Genomic DNA, 19,214 nt, shown 5'->3' with positions numbered 1-19,214 from the left:
ATCCTTGATACACCCATAATTTTTGTCTTGTCCATATTCAACTCTGGGCCATATTCTTTGCCATATTTATATATAATCGTCACTAACTTCATCAGACCTTCTTTTGAATCAGCCAACAACACTGTCATTTGCATAGCAAATGTTGTTCACTCATTCTCCATTCATGTTAAAACCTTCCATTTCTTCAATTAATTTCATCAGATACTTGCCATAAATGTTGTATAATGTTACTGACTTTATTCAACCTTGTCTCACACCTTTCTTAACCTCTGTTAGGTTTTCCATTTTCATCTCTCTATATAATTGCCTTCTAATTCCAGTATACACTAATTGCCTCATTACTGGGAGTATGTACCCATCAGTCCCTACAGATGTTACTATATTGAGAAATTTGTAGTGGTTCTCTCAAAGGCTTTTTAGAAGTCAGTGAAACACAAGTATGCTGTTTCCCCATTTCTATTGATCTTTCTAAGATGAGCTTCACGTTCATAATGCTGTTTATGGTGCCCTATCCATGTTTGATTCCATATTGTTGTTCACTTTCTTTCTTCTCAATTTTTCCTTGTATTTGGTCTTGAACAACTCACAAAAGTATCTTAGAGGCATGTGATACTAGTCTGATTGTTCTATAGTCTTTACAATCTGTAGCGTTGTTCTTTTTTGGGATTCGGATACACAGTGAAGTTGTAAAATCATTCATACTCTTCATTACATCTGCCAGGGCTCTCAACCCTTCATCCCCTATGTTTTTTTTAACAATTCAGCTGGTATTTCATCACATCCTAGTGCTTTCCATTCAGCAGTGTTTTTACTGCTGCCATGATTTCTTCATCAGTTATTGATGGGCTTCCCTGATGGATCTCTAGTTGAGGTTTTTCAGGCCTGTCGTCATATATAGTTCCTTGATATATTTTTGCCATAACTCATTCTTGTCTTTTAGATATTGAGATATTGTCCATTTTTGTCCTGAAGGGTTGTGTTGATCGCTTTTGTTTAATTAAAGTTTTTTATCTTTTTGATACATCTCACCTTGTTCTCCTTATCCACTTTTTCTTTGTATTTCTCATTCAAATTTTGCTAATCTGTTGCATTTATGCGTTACTTAATTAATCTTTGATATTCCTCTTTTTCTGTTGTTAATCTTTGTGTATTGTGCTCACCCTAGTTACTGTTAAGAATTTTCAGCTTTTATTTGGTGTTTGCTGCTTGCTATCTTGATATAATGCAAGAATGGTAACATGGCCTTCTTCCAAGCTTAAAGCAAAAATTATAATAGGGCAAGTCGGTAATTTTCAAGCAAGTATTAATATTTACCTGTTTTATAATACTATATTTGCCTCTTTGCTTTCAAACTTATATTTGTAAATGTCCGTGTTATTTGAGACCTTGGAATTATTTGTTCTTTTTGTTTTTAGTAGACTTTTATCAGTATGGTGGGAGGTGGTAACTCTGAAAAATGGGGAATGATTACATTTAATTAAAGCAATTATGTATTACCATTGGTCTAAAAATTAACAGATATTCAACTTTTGAAGAGTATGTATTTATGTACAATAGCTATAGTACATAAATTCAGGTTTGCGTGTGTTAAATTAAGCTTAGCAAAATGAATTGAATAAATCTTTAATAACAGGTTGAAAGATTCATCTATTGCTGCTTGATGTAAACATCTGTTAAAACAAATTATTTTAATTGTGCCAAAGCCAATGGAATGAAATGATTCGCTTGTCCATCAAATGTAACTTGTGCATGATCATTACAGGAAGGAGAACAATTTGTCAAGAAAATTGGTGGTATCTTTGCCTTCAAAGTAAAAGATGGTCCTGGTGGTAAAGAAGCAACTTGGATAGTAGATGTGAAAAATGGTAAAGGCTCTGTAGGTACTAATTCAGGTCAGTGATGTTATCTCTCCAGTATGTCCTTTGGTATAACCTATACTGTCAGAATGAAAGGGAACCATCAGTTCCTTGAAGGTTAGGTACAAAATATGAACTTCTTTAGTTAAACAAGAACTACATTATTTTTAAAATCCCCACTTCATCATTGACAAATGAAGTTAAGTTTTAATCCTCATTGTTTGGATATGGCTAAGATTAAGTGCTGTTCCTCTTCTTCTCCTTCTGTCCTCATGTTTTCTAGGACACTTTTTTAAGACTTCCCAGTTAGATAAGCAGTATTTGAGGAGATTATAACAGACATATGACTCTTGGAAGGACCAATGCCAGAATAAACAAAATTGGGTAGCTACTGCACCAGTGGATATCCTAGAAATGCCTGAATGGACAGATAGAAGATTGTTTTTGAAATTTGGGGGGCAGGCTTAATTGCAGCTGAAAATTGGAGCATGAATGGGCCATGTCCAGAATTGCTGCACCCACAGATTACCCTTGTTTTCACTTAGAACTGTCATTGGCTGCTGGTGATATTGACAGGCCAGTGTTGCCAATCATGGACTCTTCATTTTTTGTTTTGTTTTTTCTCCTCCCCCCCGCCCTCCAAGAACACCCATATAGGCCAGATTTATCCCATTTATCTGGATACTTTGCTAGCAGTCAGCTAACAAAGCCATGTTAATTTCAAGCCCCATTTACAATCACCAGGGTTGAGGGAAGATAAATCATCATTGGCTGCATGGCTAAGGGTACAAAACTTGGTAGGGGAAATGGTATTACAGAAATAGTGGAAGTATTTGACATTCTCTTTTACACTGCGGTAGAGTAAACATACCTCAAACTTGTTCACTGAATGTACTTCAGAGAATTGGATGGTTCATGTCTTTTGTAATTTTGTCCTTGGACATAAATCTGCAACTGAGGTAGCAGAATTTAAGTAAGGTATTGTTAGTTTAAGGAGAAGATGTTTTCAGTGCATTATTCTTTCTGTTATGAATGCATTAAAGAATAATGCTATATATAGATACTGGCCTATCTTTTGTCATAATTAAAATCCATTCAAGAAAGTCAGTGAAAACTCATTGTGGTTACAGATACAGATGAAATAGATGATAACATTTTCAGCTGGCTTATGGTTAAGGAGATCTTGAAATCTCCTGGGGTTGCACTAATTCAGCAGCTGTGGCTGTGAGCTTTTTGTTAAGAAATGTACAAAGGAAAACAGAACACGCATGCCTCCTTTTGAAAAGCTCTGGGCAGGAAATGCCTGAACTTGGAGTTTGTGTAGTGATACATATCTCCAGGAACTGTCTCAGGAGAAAATAAACATCTAATCCAAGTTTTTATTTCTACTTAGAAATTAAGTTCGCAATACATACCAAAAGGGTGAAAAAATATGAATCTAACTCCTGGAGTTAACTTTTAACTAATCACATAAGGATCTGTTTCTCCGTGAATGGGGAATTAAATATGTTTCCCGAACCTAATACAAAATAGTACTACTTAATTTTCAGCACCTTTCACAAATATTAAAATCCCCTGTGTAGTCCCAGGAGCAGAACAGGAAGTGACATTTCCCTTCGCTGCAAATGAGCATCAAGCTGGGTCTGGGGGGACTCTGTAGAGGAGATCTTGTCATGCCCATTGAAGGTGATGTTCTGTGCTGCATTTCTAAAGGTCCATCTGCACTGCGATAAAAGGCCTGTGGCACTGCGACAGCTGGCTCGGGTCAGCTGACTCGGGCTTGAGCTGCAGGGCTATAAAATTGCTGTGTTGATACTCTGGCTAGAGCTTGGGCTGTGGGACCCTCCTCCCTTGCAGCGTTCCAAAGTCTGGCTCCAGCCAGAGCCCAAATGTCTGTACTGCAGTTTTATAGCCCTGCAGCCCATGCCCTGTGAGTCCAAGTCAGCTGACCTGAGCCAGCTGCAGGTCTTTGATTCCAGTGTAGACATACCCTCAGAGGTATAAACACAAAACTCACAAATCAGGAGAAGGGGAGGCTTTAAGAGGCCCCTGATCCCTCCTGATCCTAGGCTGCTCTGGGGGCTGTGGTGGCCCCTAAGATCATTGTCGCACTGTGTGCTGGACCCCACATCTGATGTTTCCCTCCCACACTTGGCACAACCCCTGCAGCTGGCCTTGTGAAGAGGTCATCATAAGACAGTTTTACAGTTGTTTTTCTGCAGTGCCAGCATTAGGGAAATCCCACCCAGCCAGGACTTCTAGAGGCCATTTATGTCTGATCCTTTCCCCAGCATAAAGGGGCTAAAGTGTGGTTGAGGATCTCTCCCTCATCTCAGTTGAGATTAACAATTGTGGTGGATTATTGCTGTGGACTCTAATACTTTTGGAACTGGATTGTGATCACAGACTCACTTTACAGGGCCAAACAGTCCTCAGATATTAGCAACTTCCAGTTGCCAATGACCTGGCTCTGATTTCAACTAGCAGTCTAGAGAAAGATTTTAAATCTTATTGCTATACTCCAGCCCATCTAATCCCAGTGCCCTTTTATTATTAATGGATTTATTTTGTAGCAAATGCTGTAATACTTAGATTTAAGTACTGTCTGACTATATAGGCTATATTGTAAAGCCCTGTCAGGGACTCTTGCTGATCCTTATGTAACGGGGTTTCTCAATCAAGTTCTCTTTGACACTTACCTGACAAATAATTGTTGGTGATTATGCTGTACCTATGCTGCTATACCTGCTGATGAGGCTTGCTTATATTTTATCCCTTCCTTCCACCTTCTGCTGAGCTCTGTTAATAAGCAGCATGTGACCCTATAGACCAAATCATTCCACTGCCCTACATTCTCAGGAGCTGTAATATGACTTATGCCTGAGAGTGCTCTGTCTCTCTCAACTTGAAGTTAAACCGTGAAACTCTGTCTCCGTTATATGTTACAGATAAGAAGGCTGACTGTACAATTACAATGGCTGATTCTGACTTGTTGGCTTTAATGACTGGCAAAATAAATCCACAGACAGTAAGTAAAATGAAGATTAAATGAAAAGATGAATACATGTAACTGTTTTTATTTTACATAGGCTGTGAAGCAACACCTCTATTTTTCCTGGATTCTTTTGGCGAAGTGATCAAGGCTTCTTTATGCAAGAGTATTTTTTAACACCTGTTAGATCTAAAGGATAGCAAATATAGGGTTTTACACTAACGTACTTCCAGTGTACTTGGCAAAATGTTTATCTGGCAATAAGTAAGTGCAATGAAACAATTTCCTGTTTTGGAATTGCTTCATGATTCAGCCTGACTATAACAAGGCTACATGCTGAAGAAATGAATAGTAGAAAGTACACTAGTCACAGAACACCTAAGCACTGAACAGTCTAAAACAAGGCCGTTTACTGTGCCACAATTCTAAGATTCTGTAGGTACGCGAGTCATATATTGCTTCTAGAAATGTTACTCTCTCATTCTTGAAACTCTGTTTATTAAATTCCTGCTGCTTTGTAACTGCACTACTGGGACATTTAGAAATTATGAAAGTGCCACTCACAGTTCCATAGTTAAGGATTAATTGAGCATTTTTGCACTTAAACCAGAGATTCAACCAGTTTGTTGTGTACAAAGAATACAGCATATCCTCACCAAAATCACAGCATTCACTCTTTGAATACAGACTACAATTTTGTAAGACTTCACGAGCAAATATATTAATTAGTTTACAAGCAAATTTTATTACTTTAAAATGAGTCCTTTGAGTAATTTTAGGATTAATGGTCATTTTTTCCCTGTTCTTCATAAGTGAAAGTTTCTCCTTTAGCATGTAGATGAAGAATTTTGTTCTTCTGCATAGAATTTCACATAGAACTGGTCCTTTCAAAATGGCTGTCATCTCCCATTATTCTCAATGGGATTGAAGACACTGGCTGTTCTCAGATGGTCATTTTTATAAGGGATTGTTTCTCATAGTGTTCCTCTCTGTCTTCTGATAGTTTAGGGGGCTTCACTTATTGGAAACAAGTGGTGGCAGTGGTCAGTTTGACTGAGGGTGGCAGCTAATGCTCTGTCCCATTGAGAACTATGGGAGAGGATGGCCATTGAGAAAGATGGCGATTCTTGAGTTTCTCTGATTTTTATTAACTAGTTTCTGTGACACACAAACTTTCATTTTTGAAATAAAGGCAAGAAAGACCTTTAATCCTAAACATTTGTTTTGAAAAGCTACATATTATACTGGATGTATTCACCAGGTAGGCCAGGAGGGGAAATTTGAGATCTGAAGGTTGCAGGAGAGGAAGAGGGGGAAATTATTATCTGTATGCAGGGGATTGTGGGGCGCACAAAGGAGGGAGAAACTGGTGTAGTTTACAGGGAGATATAGGCAGGCACAAGCAGCAGGGAGAATTTGGGAAAGAAAGAAACAGAAGTATATGCTGTGGCTATTTTGTGCTGCTCTTGTGATGCAAGGCAGCTGTAAAAAAACCAAACCAAAAAACACCCAGTTGAATTGGCCAGTATGCTCCTGCTGATTTGCTCTGCTTCAGAGTGGCATAAAGCCATCAGAACATACTGGTGAATCTGGACTAAAAGTTTAAATTATTTTTAATTTTAAGTGGCTACTCTATATTTTCAAACCATCAGAAATATCTCAGGGTAACATTCTCTTTGGTATTCTTGCTTGCAGTTCATATATAACGCTTTTTGTCTGGGAATTTCCTTGAGTTTTATTATTAAAAGTACTCAAGGAAATTCCCAGGCTAACAGTGTGATAAAATGGAGTTGAGGTTGAATTTACCCACCACTAATTTAGGGTAAAATACATTATAGGGATTTTCTAATTATCCCAAATAACAAATGTTGCAAACCCACGAATTCAGATTTAACCTTAAACTTAAATATCCAAATATGTGAAAGTATGGAAATCCAAACAACCATAACCGTCCTGTACTGACACAATATGGGGATGAGAACAAAAAATCTCTCTTTAAAAATCCATTTAATCCACATAACCCTAAACCCTAAAGTGCCTTTATCAGAATCATATAGTTACTGCATGGTGTCACTACAGAGCAGTTAATGTTGTTTGGGGACAGTAGTGCCAATAATGCTCAATCTCGGAATGCTTTTCAGTGGATGTTAAGCATATTCCACTCTGAACTCCAGTGTGTAGCCTATGAATCACTTATGAGGAGGCTTCATGGCATACAGAAAGGAAGCAGTCTGAAGTGAAAGAAAGAAGTAGTTAGCCATCCTATTCCATTTGGGAATGTCTGGCTTTCCTCATCACCAGCCCCCTCCAACATATATGATGGTGGCTTAATGAAATTTATGAAAATTAACTTCTCTTTGCATTGTACACTTGCTTTGCAAAGCTGAGACTATAACAAAAAAAAAACAAACCCAAAACTTTTTTGCCAAGCCTGGTAAGATATTTAGATAGAATACTGAAAAGTCCTAATTTTTCCAAATACACTTTTGCTTTCCAATATTTTTATATAATTTGTCTGAAGTAACCATTAACTCTGTTTTGTGGTCTGTGATTGAAATTTCAGGGGTTCTGACATGCTTTTGTGGGGTCCAAGTCGTTCCTTATGTAGTGAAGGAGACTTCTGACATTTAATATACTTCACTGCTTAGATACCACAATTGCGTAGCACTATATATAAACTTCAGGAAGTTCACTCAGCCCCTGATCCTGAAAAGATTTACATATGTGCTTAACTTTACATGTGTAAATCATCTCATTGACTTTGTTGGGACTGCTCACATGCATAAATCTCTGCAGGATTGGGACCTAATTCTCAAATGCCCATATTCTAGATATTCTCTTCTCACGTTCTTCACAGATGGTTGGGGTTGGCGGTTTCCTTTATAATCCCATTTTGGATTCAGTATTTAAAAGGTAAAATATGTAAAGCAGTTTATAATGCAGTATTTTGATATGGGGAATAGCTGTAGAGAAGCAGGCATATGATTTCCTTTTTTTTTTTTCTTTCCTTGGTTCTTTAACTGAGTTTACATGTAAGTGCCACAGAGGTGATGTGTTTGGTCTTTAAAGAAATTACAGCCCATGCTACAAAGTCTTTTCATATTCTGTATTGCCATACTATTTTAAAGCCTCAGAATATTAAGTATAAACCTTGGATGAAGTGGTGCAATAAGGACAAGACATTGTCACCTGAAAGGATTAGAAGCATCCAAAGGACGAAATAACGTTCTTCATTTCATCTTCGCAGGCTTTCTTTCAAGGTAAATTGAAGGTTTCTGGGAACATGGGCATGGCTATGAAGCTTCAGAGCCTACAGCTTCAGCCAGGCAAAGCTAAACTTTGAATTCATTTGACTGCACTTCACACAAGACTTGATTATATATATATATATGTCAACATTTAGAGTGGAACTAGACATGGAAAGTAACAGTAGTACAGGTTTTTCTAAATTTGGGTAGCCAGATTCATCTTTCTTATACTTAATAGAGTGTTAATAGAGATTTCAGTACTGTCTTGCTGAACTCCATATATCTGTCTAGTGCAAAGTGAATGTAGTCATTGTGACTTTAGACTAAACTCAGACACTCATAATGGTTATAAACAGTATAATGCAAGGAATTATATGAACAAAAATTGGTGTTAACCAGTCTGAAATTTTTAAAAGCCTCACATATTATTAATGAGAAAGGTCACTTTGCTGTCATTGAACTTTATAACAAATTGCTTCTTTAATTAAAATTATTTTTGAGAGGGATCACTACAGCTACATAACTCTTTTTAAACTCTTGGGAATCTGCTTTTAAAATATTTTCCATACTGCTGCTTTGGAAATTAAAAAAAACCCCAACCTCTGTAAGTAAATAAAAACATTCAAAATTAGTGGTGAGACCAAAACTTGCTTTGCGATTCACAGCATTAATTGTAATGCCTCATCACCTTGAAATAAGATAATGGGGAAAATCAGATAACATATTAAAATCTGCTTTGTTTAAATACTTTCCTCGAGTTGATAATTCTCTTTAAGTTCTTACCTAATACTGTAAAAAATTCTTATTCCTTTGTATTTGGTTTTGGAGAAATAATGTATTCTGGTCAAATGTTTAATAGAAAATTAAATATGCTTTTCCTGTTCTGTGTGGCTTTTTTGTCATATTTTATTATACAAATTGATTTTCACGGTGCATATTGTGACAACTATTGGGGCCAGTTTTTCTATGGACCACCACCAAGTGGGTGACAGAGTAGTCTATTATCTACTGCAGGATTCATTGTAGAGAACCCAGTGTCTGGGGAAGAAATATCTCACATAAGGTTCTGATTTTATATATTTGTTGGCTAAACTAAACAAGCAAAAAGCATAAAATACATATAAATGAATCAAAGACCTGGCTGGGATGATTTAGTTGGGGTTGGCCCTGCTTTGAGCAGGGGGTTGGACTAGATGACCTCCTAAAGTCTCTTCCAGCCCTAATCTTCTATGATGCTATGACTCTATGAAATTAAAATAAAATGGATTAACATCAAATCTTTGAATTAATCTAAGTATTAGATTGATTTAAACCATACCAAATGAACCTATAATTCTTAAAAAGCTTTACCTAATAATTTGGAAGACCGTCTTGGCTATCAGCCCCAAAATAACTAATATATTTGTCATAGCAACAGGGAGGATTAGATCACTCACAGGTTGAAGCTTTCTGATGCCCAGTGTGGCATCCCCTGCCTAAATTACAGATGGTTAGGCAACAATCTTTCCCATCTCCTCTAAAACAGAGTTACATGAAAGATTCCAATACAATTGAAGATGACACAGCTTATTGCACTTACAAAAGTTTAGATGAAAATAAGTTTCAGGATTTAATCATATGACCCCGAAACCCTGAAATATGTGTGATTCTTTAGATAGCAATGCTAACCTGGGGCAGTTTTAGGTGTTTAAGGAAATATTCTATGGACATGTTCTCAAATTCTGTGGATTCTATCCACATGCCCACTACCAGCCATCTTCTGAAGTTAAAAAAACCAAACACCCAAGTACAAGCATGTTAAGATAGAGGTATCCCTCTACTAGTAAAAAATTGGAAAAGAATACAAAACCCAAAAGGCTGATACTCTGGGTGGTTTTCATTCAGCTTCATGAGGCTGGTATGTGGTTGAAAAGATTAGCCAGTGGGTTTGTTAGCTCAGCTATTAAATGTGAACAGAGTTGTTGACTGGCTAGAGGTCACTTGATTGTAGCTGTTGTATCTCAGACATTGCACATTTCTGTCCTCCTGCCCCTGGGCCTTTTTGTCAGTCATTGTGGCAGCATATGGCAAGAGGCCAGCAGCGATAGCCGGAAGCAATGGTTTCTTCTATATCTTCATTTTTTGAAGATTGTGGTCTGACTGGTTCCTACCCATTGGAGCTACTCAAGAATTTCTTGGCAAATCCAAGTGAGCGACTTCCCTTCAGAAAACACTGCCATTATACAATGGGGTTTGGATAGATCTCCTTTATGCAAACAAATAACTGCCCAATGCTACTAATTTCAAGCTCAGAAAGTTTATAGATCAAAATCATATCCAGTCAGCAGGTTCGTAGGTATTTTGACACATTTGACAGTCATGGGTCCATCTGCAGACGATATCTCAACCATCCTACAACAATCCTTACTTGAAAATAATCCAAATCAGCAAAAACTGGAACTGAAGTCAGAGAAAGCAATCTCTTGCATTTAATCATGTGCTTATTCTTAAGACTAAGTGACTGTTCCCGTTCTGCAAAACTTTCCTTTTGCATTTTGGTACTCAGCAGATGAACTCTGAACAGCATTTTTGACACAAAGTTTCAATGAAAGATTAGATTTCAACTCTTTCAGAGCAAAAAGTCTTTTAAAATTTCAGTTTGGTACTCCAGTTTTCATATATAGGCCTCTATCTGCCACATAATGTTTGCTCCTGATATTTGGGAACTGCATACAAAGTATTTACTGAACCCTTTAGAATGATAAAGGAAACAGATGTAATTGGTATACACACAAGCTACAGTAAATTGTAATAATGACACATTCTAATTGTACCTAAATTAAAATAATGCAGGCTGTATTGTTGCATAAACGTAAACAGAACTCCACTCTAGAATCCTCAGAGCATTCTGCTCATTCTGAAGCCACAATATGATCCAGTGAAACAAAATCACAACACTGGGGATCTTGCCATGTGTTGTGATACTGCCAGTTTCTTCCACTGGTATATGCATTGTCATGTTATAATAGTACCTTACGTCACCACTGTACTTCTGAAAACATTAAATAAAGAGAGTTACATTTTACGGTATGCTCAGTGTAATGGTTTCTGAAACAGCGATTAAAATGATTTGGTCCTGCCTACACTTGCAGTTAACCTTGGTTTCCAGAGCCGGTTCAGCTGCCCCTTTAACCAGTGGGTAAACTTCCTAGTATAAAGAAGGTAGGTCATGAATTGATATGGATCACAGCAATTGTTAACAATCAAGAATTGGGACAGAAACACTCACTTGCAAATGGAGATGATGTAAATAGCATAACATGAATATAAAAGGAAAGCCTTCTTGACATGCAAAACAAATTTGCACAGAGTTTGGTTCACTTTTATCAAGTAAGCTGGAAAAGGATGCAGGGGAAGAAATGTTTGCCACCAAGTTGAAGAGCATCCAGATCTAAGACCTGAATTTGCAGAGAAATCCCAGGTTTTACACATGGCCCTGGTCTTTCAGTTGGAGTGTTGATTTTTCTGCAGTGCTTCAGAACATTAGCCAAAGGGCAGAAATACCTTAGAGGTCTCACACTACTCTCTTAGTCCTTCTGCTATTCTCCCTCTCCTCATCTCCTTGTCATAACTTGTATTAAAGGAGGAAAATCCTTCACTCTTTCTCCACTACTATACTACTGGATGTAATGCATACAAGATACACGTTTCCTTAATGTCTCTTTTATTGGGCTTCTTCTAAAAACCCTCAGGCGTGGAGAAATTAAGTAGACCAAGCTATACTCTTAGCAGGACATCATATGCCAGCACCACTGTACAGTCATAGTTAAGGCTGTGTGTTTTGCAGTTAAAATGGAAGTTCAAGCTTGTTCTGTATGAAAAACAGTGCATCTGCCCCAAACTTTTGGCATATAATCTCTGAGTATAGCTTGAATTTTCTGAACAATTTCAAGAAGATCAGTTAACTTCTTCCCCAAATATGAATGAGTGTTTTTCCAGAACAGAGAGTAGGAGTGACTGCTGGGGGGAAGTTTGGCTCTTAATGTTGGTGGTGGTCTTGGGAAGGCAATATTGACAAGTTGGCACAACCTTAACTCTGCCCATTAGGATGCCATGTTGGCATTGTTATAAAGGTCATTCTAGTAGTGAGGTGTGTGTGTTTGGGTTGAGGAATAAAAGGCATATTGTGTTGGATAATTTAACTTTTTGTTTTCTTGGTTTTGTGTTAAGTGTGTTGTCTATAGAGCAACCTTAACTCTCTCACAACAGTGTTTTTGTGTAGTATATTGGAAACAGACAAACACAATCAGGATTCCCCCATTGTACAATATTCTTACCTTTTATAGCCACAACAGTCTGATCACATGGGATGTTTACGCCCCATCTTATCCTAATAGAGAAGAATCTGTTCAAGTGTTAGTGAGAGGTGAAAACCACTAAGTTCCCCGCTCATGTGCGGTAGAATGAAATTCCTTCATGACCCCAAATTTGGTGGTGATTTAAGCTCTGCTTGTGCACAAGAATCACTTGCTTCATCCACTGGTGATGGGGAATGGGGGCAAAGTCCTTCTTTGATGTAACCTAAACTCGGTTTGCATGTGTCTTTCATTTCCAGACTGGCCATGTGTTTCTCATATGTTGAATAAAATAAATAGATCATTACTGAAGCCTTTGTCACCTCTTTAAGAACCTGTACGTACAGGAAGATTCCCTGTTTGCCTTCATAACCTTGTCTTCTCCAAGTAACGTAGACTTAAGCTCTTCACCATCTCATAACTAAGATCCTCCATACCTTTTGATCATCTGTTTTCCTGACCTTCAGAAGGTATGCATCTCTACATTGACAGAGTGCTCCAAACTGAATGAAGTGGTGGAACTCTAGCAGGCTGCTATTTCAAGTACCCTAGCTTTTTGTGTTAACCTGATTCCTTTTCCCCCATCTCTCTGATTCTCCCTTGCAGGCAGTGAAGTATTGCACAGGAAACGTTTGACTACTAGCCTCTTCTATATAGTGAAAATAACTTTTCTGGTATCAAAGGCCTTAAAAAAACAACACTTCTACTTCAGGCAGTAGGCTTAGTAGTTTCAGGTTCCCAGCTCATATGAGCAAAAATTTCAGCTTCAGCAGTTAAACCTTTATAAAGTTTCCCCTTTGTTTGTGGGCTTCAGTGAATTATCTTTTTCTTTTTGAAATATGTCACTATTTTTATCAACTGAAATTAGGTTGTTGATCATTTATCATATTGATAAAGACACACTGTCAGAGCCTCCATCAAATTAGTGTTGAATAAAGACTGGGAGTGGATGGGTCATTACACAAACTGTAAACTATTTCCTCATGCTAATTTCCCCCCTACTGTTACTTACACCTTCTTGTCAGCTGTTCGAAATGGGCCATCCTGATTATCACTACAAAAGTTTTTTTTTCTCCTGCTGATAATAGCCTACCTTAATTTATTTGTCTCCTTAGAGTTGGTATGGCAACCTGCATCTTTTCGTGTTCTCTGTGTATATATATCTTCCTACTGTATTTTCTGCTCCATGCATCTGATGAAATGGGTTTTAGATCACGAAAGCTTATGCCCAAATAAATTTGTTATTTTCTAAGGTGCCACAAGTACTCCTCGTTCTCTTTTTTAAATAGGTAGTCGTCCTGTCAAAACCAGACTGCTTAAGGACCTATTTCTGCAGATCCCAGTGACCTGCAGAAGGGATTGTATCACGATTTAAATTTTGGTACTTAAGCTTTTCAGGCTAAAAATACTCCTCCTTGCAGGTGTTAACTGCTAATGTTATCAACTGGGTATGGCACTCTTAGAGGTGGGGCATTACACTAAATGAGTTTGGCTGGAAATATTTTCTGCATGTGTTCCTTAGGCTTAGATTGTCAGCTCGCTGGGGGCAGGCACAGCTTCCTTTATATGTCTGCACAGGGGATCTCATCTAACTGATGGCTACAATCACATACTAATGGTTACATAAGTATATGGGAGTCATGCCCTTCAGTTTGGATTAATAGTCACTGAAGCAAATTCAGACTTGGCGTGATTAAAGGACTGGTTTGAGAGGGGTTTGTCTAGCAGATTCTCATAATGGCAATGCAAAGGGACTGGGGGCTGAGCACAGATGGGGTGTGCTAGAAGGGGATAAGCAAGTGCGGAAAGCAACAGTTTGGGAGTATCTTGAATCATGATTAATCTAAAACAAAGCCCAAGCCTCAGGAAAAATATCATTCCCAAGAGAGAACAAGTCCTGCCCCCTCTCACTTATGTCTTTTTTCTAAAATGATTAATGAGTTGAGCTGCCATTGACCTCCTGCTTTTCCTCTCTGCATAATCTGATTTTCAGAGGCACACGTTGACTCTGAGCAAAGCAGGACCAGACCCCTCCATAATGGTCTTCTGCTCCCTGAAAACAGACTGCTGCTTTGTGTTGCCTTTGTTGTGTGTGGTCTAGGGGGTCACACAATGGGGACTGTGGCAGAGGAGGGTGGGAAGTGCGGAATAAATCCTAGATCTCTGAATCATTTTAAAACACAGCAGCCAATTTTTTAAAAAAATAACAACATACACTTCCCACACTGACTTCTGGGAACCTGCTCATGGTCTGGGGTGGATCAGTTCCAGTTGATTATACAAGCCTGGAAGAAGAGGGGGACAAAACAGCTGAACCGGTGTTAACTAAATGTTCAGCTGGAGTCTGAAGGGAAGAGTCTTTTTTTGGAGCACAGCAAGGACCAGGAAGGCCTTTTTCCGAGCAGGGAGAGCTTGCCTGCGGGTTTCTTACAGGTACAGTACAGGGCACAGCAGGCCATTCACGCAACAGATTGTTTTCTTTACAGTATGCCACCTCTGACTGGAATAACCCACTCCTGGTGTAAAAAAACCCATCACATTGCCTGGAAATGCTACTGCACTCAGAGCTAATTATGTTCTAAAGAGCAGCTCATCTCCCTCCTGGAAAGAGGAGAGTGAACAGGAAATGCAATGATCCCGACCAAAACTCATTATTGGGGGTGGGAGGGAGGGAGAGGTGAGTGAAATGCTGGGATGTGGGGAGTGAAGAGGAGGAAGATGGACTGGGGAAGAAGGAAGGATTTTTTGTTTGTCTCAGATTCTGGAATTCTATCCTGAGGTTTCTGGGATTTTGCAGGCTTTCTCTAGTCCCTGAAGATCTGCTGATGGGGTGAAAATCAAGGAGAGCTAGAGAGGAAAAGATGGGAAGAATTTGTTCATTTCAGCCAGCCCCAACAGCAGGGTGGGTGGGAGATCCAGAATTTGGCATGCTCCTTAAATAAATAAATTAATGAAGTTGCACTGACAATGTAAATATCATGCAGTGAAATGTTAAGCATGTACAGCCTTTGCTTCCCTTCCATCAGTTCTTTAAATTGCTCCTCTTTTTGGCATCGCTTGCTGGTCTCGCAAAGTGTGCTGACAAGAGAGACTGGAGGTTGTTCCTTGTCCAAGTCTTTATGTTCAGACTACAGCTGCTTCCCCCCTTATCTCTGCTCACATTTTCCCATTCGGTAAGTTTGGAAAATTCCTCTCCGATTTCACTGGAGAGGACAGGAAATTCTCTTTGGGAGACGGGTGCCTATTTCTCGCTCTAGTTTTGCTGCTCACATCTGGAAAGGATCTGACTTGGGAAAGGGAAAATATCTTTCTGAGCTCAGTGCGTGTAACTGACATGGCATGAACTAAGGGGAGCCTTTGGGGGCAAGAGAAACGCTTTTCTCCATTCATTTGATCTCTGTCAACAACGGTGAGTTGTTTTAGCACTTTATTTTGTAACAGTTTGGTACACTGAGACCATTGAACAAGCCTGCCTTTTAGCTACAGCCTTTAGAAGAGACATTTAATGCAAATAACAAATACACATGACCTGCTGATCTTAAAAACAAATGAAGATCATGTTTTTTAAAATTGAGACTGTCTTGTGAGGTTGAGTGTGGAGAGCTGTAGACATGATGGTGAAATATAGAGAACATGCTTATGCTGTTTGTTCAGATCATCGTCCTTACTGTACAGTGTAACTGACTCCTGCAACTTCCCTTGCTGCTTGAGACTGATTGCTGAAGCACTGGGCTGCTGGTACTGCAGTGGATGATGGTAGCTGCAATGTGATGGAGTAAATTTTGGTTCTATGTGGGACCGTGCACAATGAAATCAGAAGGTGCAGACACAACCCAGAAGAAACCCTGCACTGACTTCCAATACAATTGCAATTTTGTTCCGAGGCACAGGGCCTGATCCAAAGTTCACTGATGTCTTTCCATTGACTTCAAGGGGCTTTGGATCAGGCCCTTAGTAAACTAATGTGTTTTGGATTATGCTCTTAGTGATCTTAACAGGGTTAGTCTCTTCAAGCTTTCTTTGAACTAAGAGAAATCAAAATCCATGCCTGCATTTACTTCCTGAACTCCAGAAGCAAGCAGATGTTCCTTATCCAAAGTGTCACTCTGTGGCACCATAGCAGTAATCACTTCAAAGGCATTGTAGCAGAAAAGCACATATTGATGGCAGCAGTGTGAGACTTCCTCTCGCATATTAGAACATGATACCAGATTTTACACTCTCACCTCGCTTTAGTCAACTGATGTCTATGTAAAAGTGTCAGAAAGCACTAGTTTGAGTCCAAAAACGGTCAGGTCAACTATAGCTCTGGTGTAAGTTGGTTCTACTGCATTGACTTCAATGTAGTTACACCAGGGCTGCCTCTGGCTGACATTTAAAATATTTTAATTAGTCCTTTTTTCATCAGCTATAAGAACAAATCAATATATGATTTAAAAAAAACAGAAATTGTGGTTTTTCTAGCTTTTCAATACTTTCAGAAGACATCAGGAAAGATTAGGTAACAACGATGGATTGCAATAAACCAGTTAGCTGTGTCAGGTTTCTGAGGTCAGGTCTGGCACTAAATATTCTCAAAAAGAAAAGGAGAACTTGTGGCACCTTAGAGACTAACAAATTTATTTGAGCATAAGCTTTCGGGAGCTACAGCTCACTTACTGAGCTGTATTTCACGAAAGCTTATGCTCAAATAAATTTGTTAGTCTCCTAGGTGCCATAAGTACTCCTTTTCTTTTTGCGGATACAGACTAACACGGCTGCTACTCTGAAACTAAATATTCTCGAGTTCGACCTGCCTCACTGCTAGCAGACGCACTGCGCTACATTTTGATCTCACACAAGTAGACGGCTAGAGTAACTCCATTCAAATCCATTAATTTACTTTAGATTTACACCAATTAAACTGGCAACAAATCTGGCCCAGTTACTTCTGGAGTGCCTAAAGTTTTGTAAAAACAAAGGCATACACAGGAATTAAACACCGGGGGCTGGCCTGTGTCAGCTGCTTCATGCTTGGGCTATGGGGCTGTAAAATTCTGATGTAGACATGTAGGCTCAGGCTGGAGCTCAGAGTCTAGGACCCTGTAAGGGAGGAGGGGCTCAGAACTCAGGCTCCAGCCTGAGCCCAAAGGTCTACACTTCAATTTCATAGCCCCAGGCCCTGAGCCCCACAAGCCCAAGTCAGCTAAACTGGGGCCAGCTGCAGGGCCGCAGGTGTTTCATTGCAGTGTAGACATATCTTGAGACAGCTGACCCAGGCCAGCCACGGGTGTTTAATTGCAACATAGACAAACCCAATGCGTCTGAGGGCCAGATTCTCACTTGCTCAAAAACAGCTGGTCTCCCAGTTCACACCATCTGAAAACCTGGCTCTGAGAGATTCTTGTTTCTGAACTCAAAAGAGAAGCATTGATTGTCAGAGCTGAATGGAGTAATTATGTCATATTAAGGGCGACAACCCATTATGTTTGGATCTTGAAGGAGCAGTATCAATACGAACCAGCTATCCCAGAAAGGCTGTTCCAGGACCTTCCATGTTTGGAACTGGCTGGAGCATGCAGTAGACCCTAGATCACATTGTCTCAAATGCTGCATTCTCTGCAGGACTGAAAAAAGAAGAAAGGATAAAATAAAGGCCACTACCAGCTCTTACTGCAAATCATCATCTATGAAACCTGAGACATGCTAAGAATGAAACAGAGGGAGCTGGGCCTGCGCCAGCTGGCTGATTCGGCAGATATTTAACTTCTGTTTAGATTATTCCAACCTGCAGCCAGAAAGATAGAGGTTGAATAATAGCCAAGGCTCTAAGGTTCAGATAAATGTTGCTGTCCAAAATCAATGGACGATCCAGACCATATTTTACTGCAGTAGCTCAAGATTTCATTATGGTTCAATGCATGTAAAACAGACCCAGTGTAGGGCCATCCTGACAGCATGAGTCTATTTTCCAGCACACCTTGTTTACATTAACCAGGGCACTGTGTAGTGATGGGAATTTATTTCCATATGCAAAACTTTGTGGAACATTATGATCAACAGTTGCATAAGAATAACATTGCATAACCTCATATATAAATCTCCCCAAGGACCTGGCGTTTCTCAGTGTGAGAAAGGGAATAACTTACTTCAGTAGCTGGGGCTAGTTCAGCGGATGCTGCTACCCCTGCAGCCACAGGGCGCCCGGGGTAGCCACTCTTGAGACACGTTGAAACAATAATGCAGTGGTTCTCAAACTGTGGTCGACATGGCACTGCCCAGTCACATGACCTTTATTCCTCTCCTTGTTTCCAGCTCCTAAATTGCTTTAAAAGAAACTGAAAATACATAAAGGGAGAGTAAGAATGGGCTAATGGTTAGGGTGTTAGTCTGGAGCTGGAGAGCTCAAGGCTCAAGTCCCAACTTTGCCACAAACCTCTGTGTAACCTTGCACAAGTCTCTCTATGCCTTAATTCCCCCTAGGTCATCGGGGCACTATTAGGATAAAAAGACTAAAGACCATGAGGTACTCAGATACTATGGGTCATATAGAGATACAGAGAAAATGATGGGGTCTAATTTAGCTGTTTCCACTCAAGAAAGAGATCTTGGAGTCTGTGGATAGTTCTCTGAAAACATCCACTCAATGTGCGGCGGCAGTCAAAAAAGCAAACAGAATGTTGGGAATAATTAAGAAAGGGATAGATAATAGGACAGAAAGTATCATGTTGTGTTTATATAAATCCATGGTACGCCCACATCTTGAATACCGCATGCAGATGTGGTCTTCCCATCTCAAAAAGGT

At 39.3% G+C, this 19,214-nt stretch overlaps 2 protein-coding genes across 7 annotated transcripts in view; both read left to right on the top strand.

Annotated features, from left to right (window-relative positions):
- Nucleotides 1-8,980, top strand: part of SCP2 (sterol carrier protein 2) — a 53,759-nt gene extending 44,779 nt beyond the window's left edge. For all 4 annotated transcript variants that reach the window (XM_037907531.2, XM_027824629.3, XM_037907530.2 and 1 more), the window contains exons 14-16: nt 1,763-1,892; nt 4,805-4,884; nt 8,096-8,980. In XM_037907531.2, coding sequence (XP_037763459.1) covers nt 1,763-1,892; nt 4,805-4,884; nt 8,096-8,191 — 306 coding nt within the window. In that variant the 3' untranslated portion in view covers nt 8,192-8,980. The remainder of the gene's footprint in view (nt 1-1,762; nt 1,893-4,804; nt 4,885-8,095) is intronic.
- Nucleotides 8,981-14,693: 5,713 nt separating this feature from the next.
- The window catches only part of PODN (podocan), a 41,933-nt gene continuing 37,412 nt past the window's right edge, over nt 14,694-19,214 (top strand). The window contains exon 1 of one of the 3 annotated variants that reach the window (XM_007062177.4): nt 14,694-14,863. The gene's annotated coding sequence lies outside the window, so the exon portion shown is untranslated. Of the gene's footprint in view, nt 14,864-15,463; nt 15,840-19,214 lie in introns of those variants that run through there. The other 2 variants (XM_043521095.1, XM_043521094.1) reach the window with 2 other exon arrangements.

The sequence above is a fragment of the Chelonia mydas genome, chromosome 8 (genome assembly GCF_015237465.2).
Source record: "Chelonia mydas isolate rCheMyd1 chromosome 8, rCheMyd1.pri.v2, whole genome shotgun sequence".
Taxonomy (NCBI): domain Eukaryota; kingdom Metazoa; phylum Chordata; order Testudines; family Cheloniidae; genus Chelonia; species Chelonia mydas.
The sequence above is the reverse complement of the archived record's forward strand: the minus strand, read 5'-3'. Positions and strand labels throughout refer to the sequence as shown.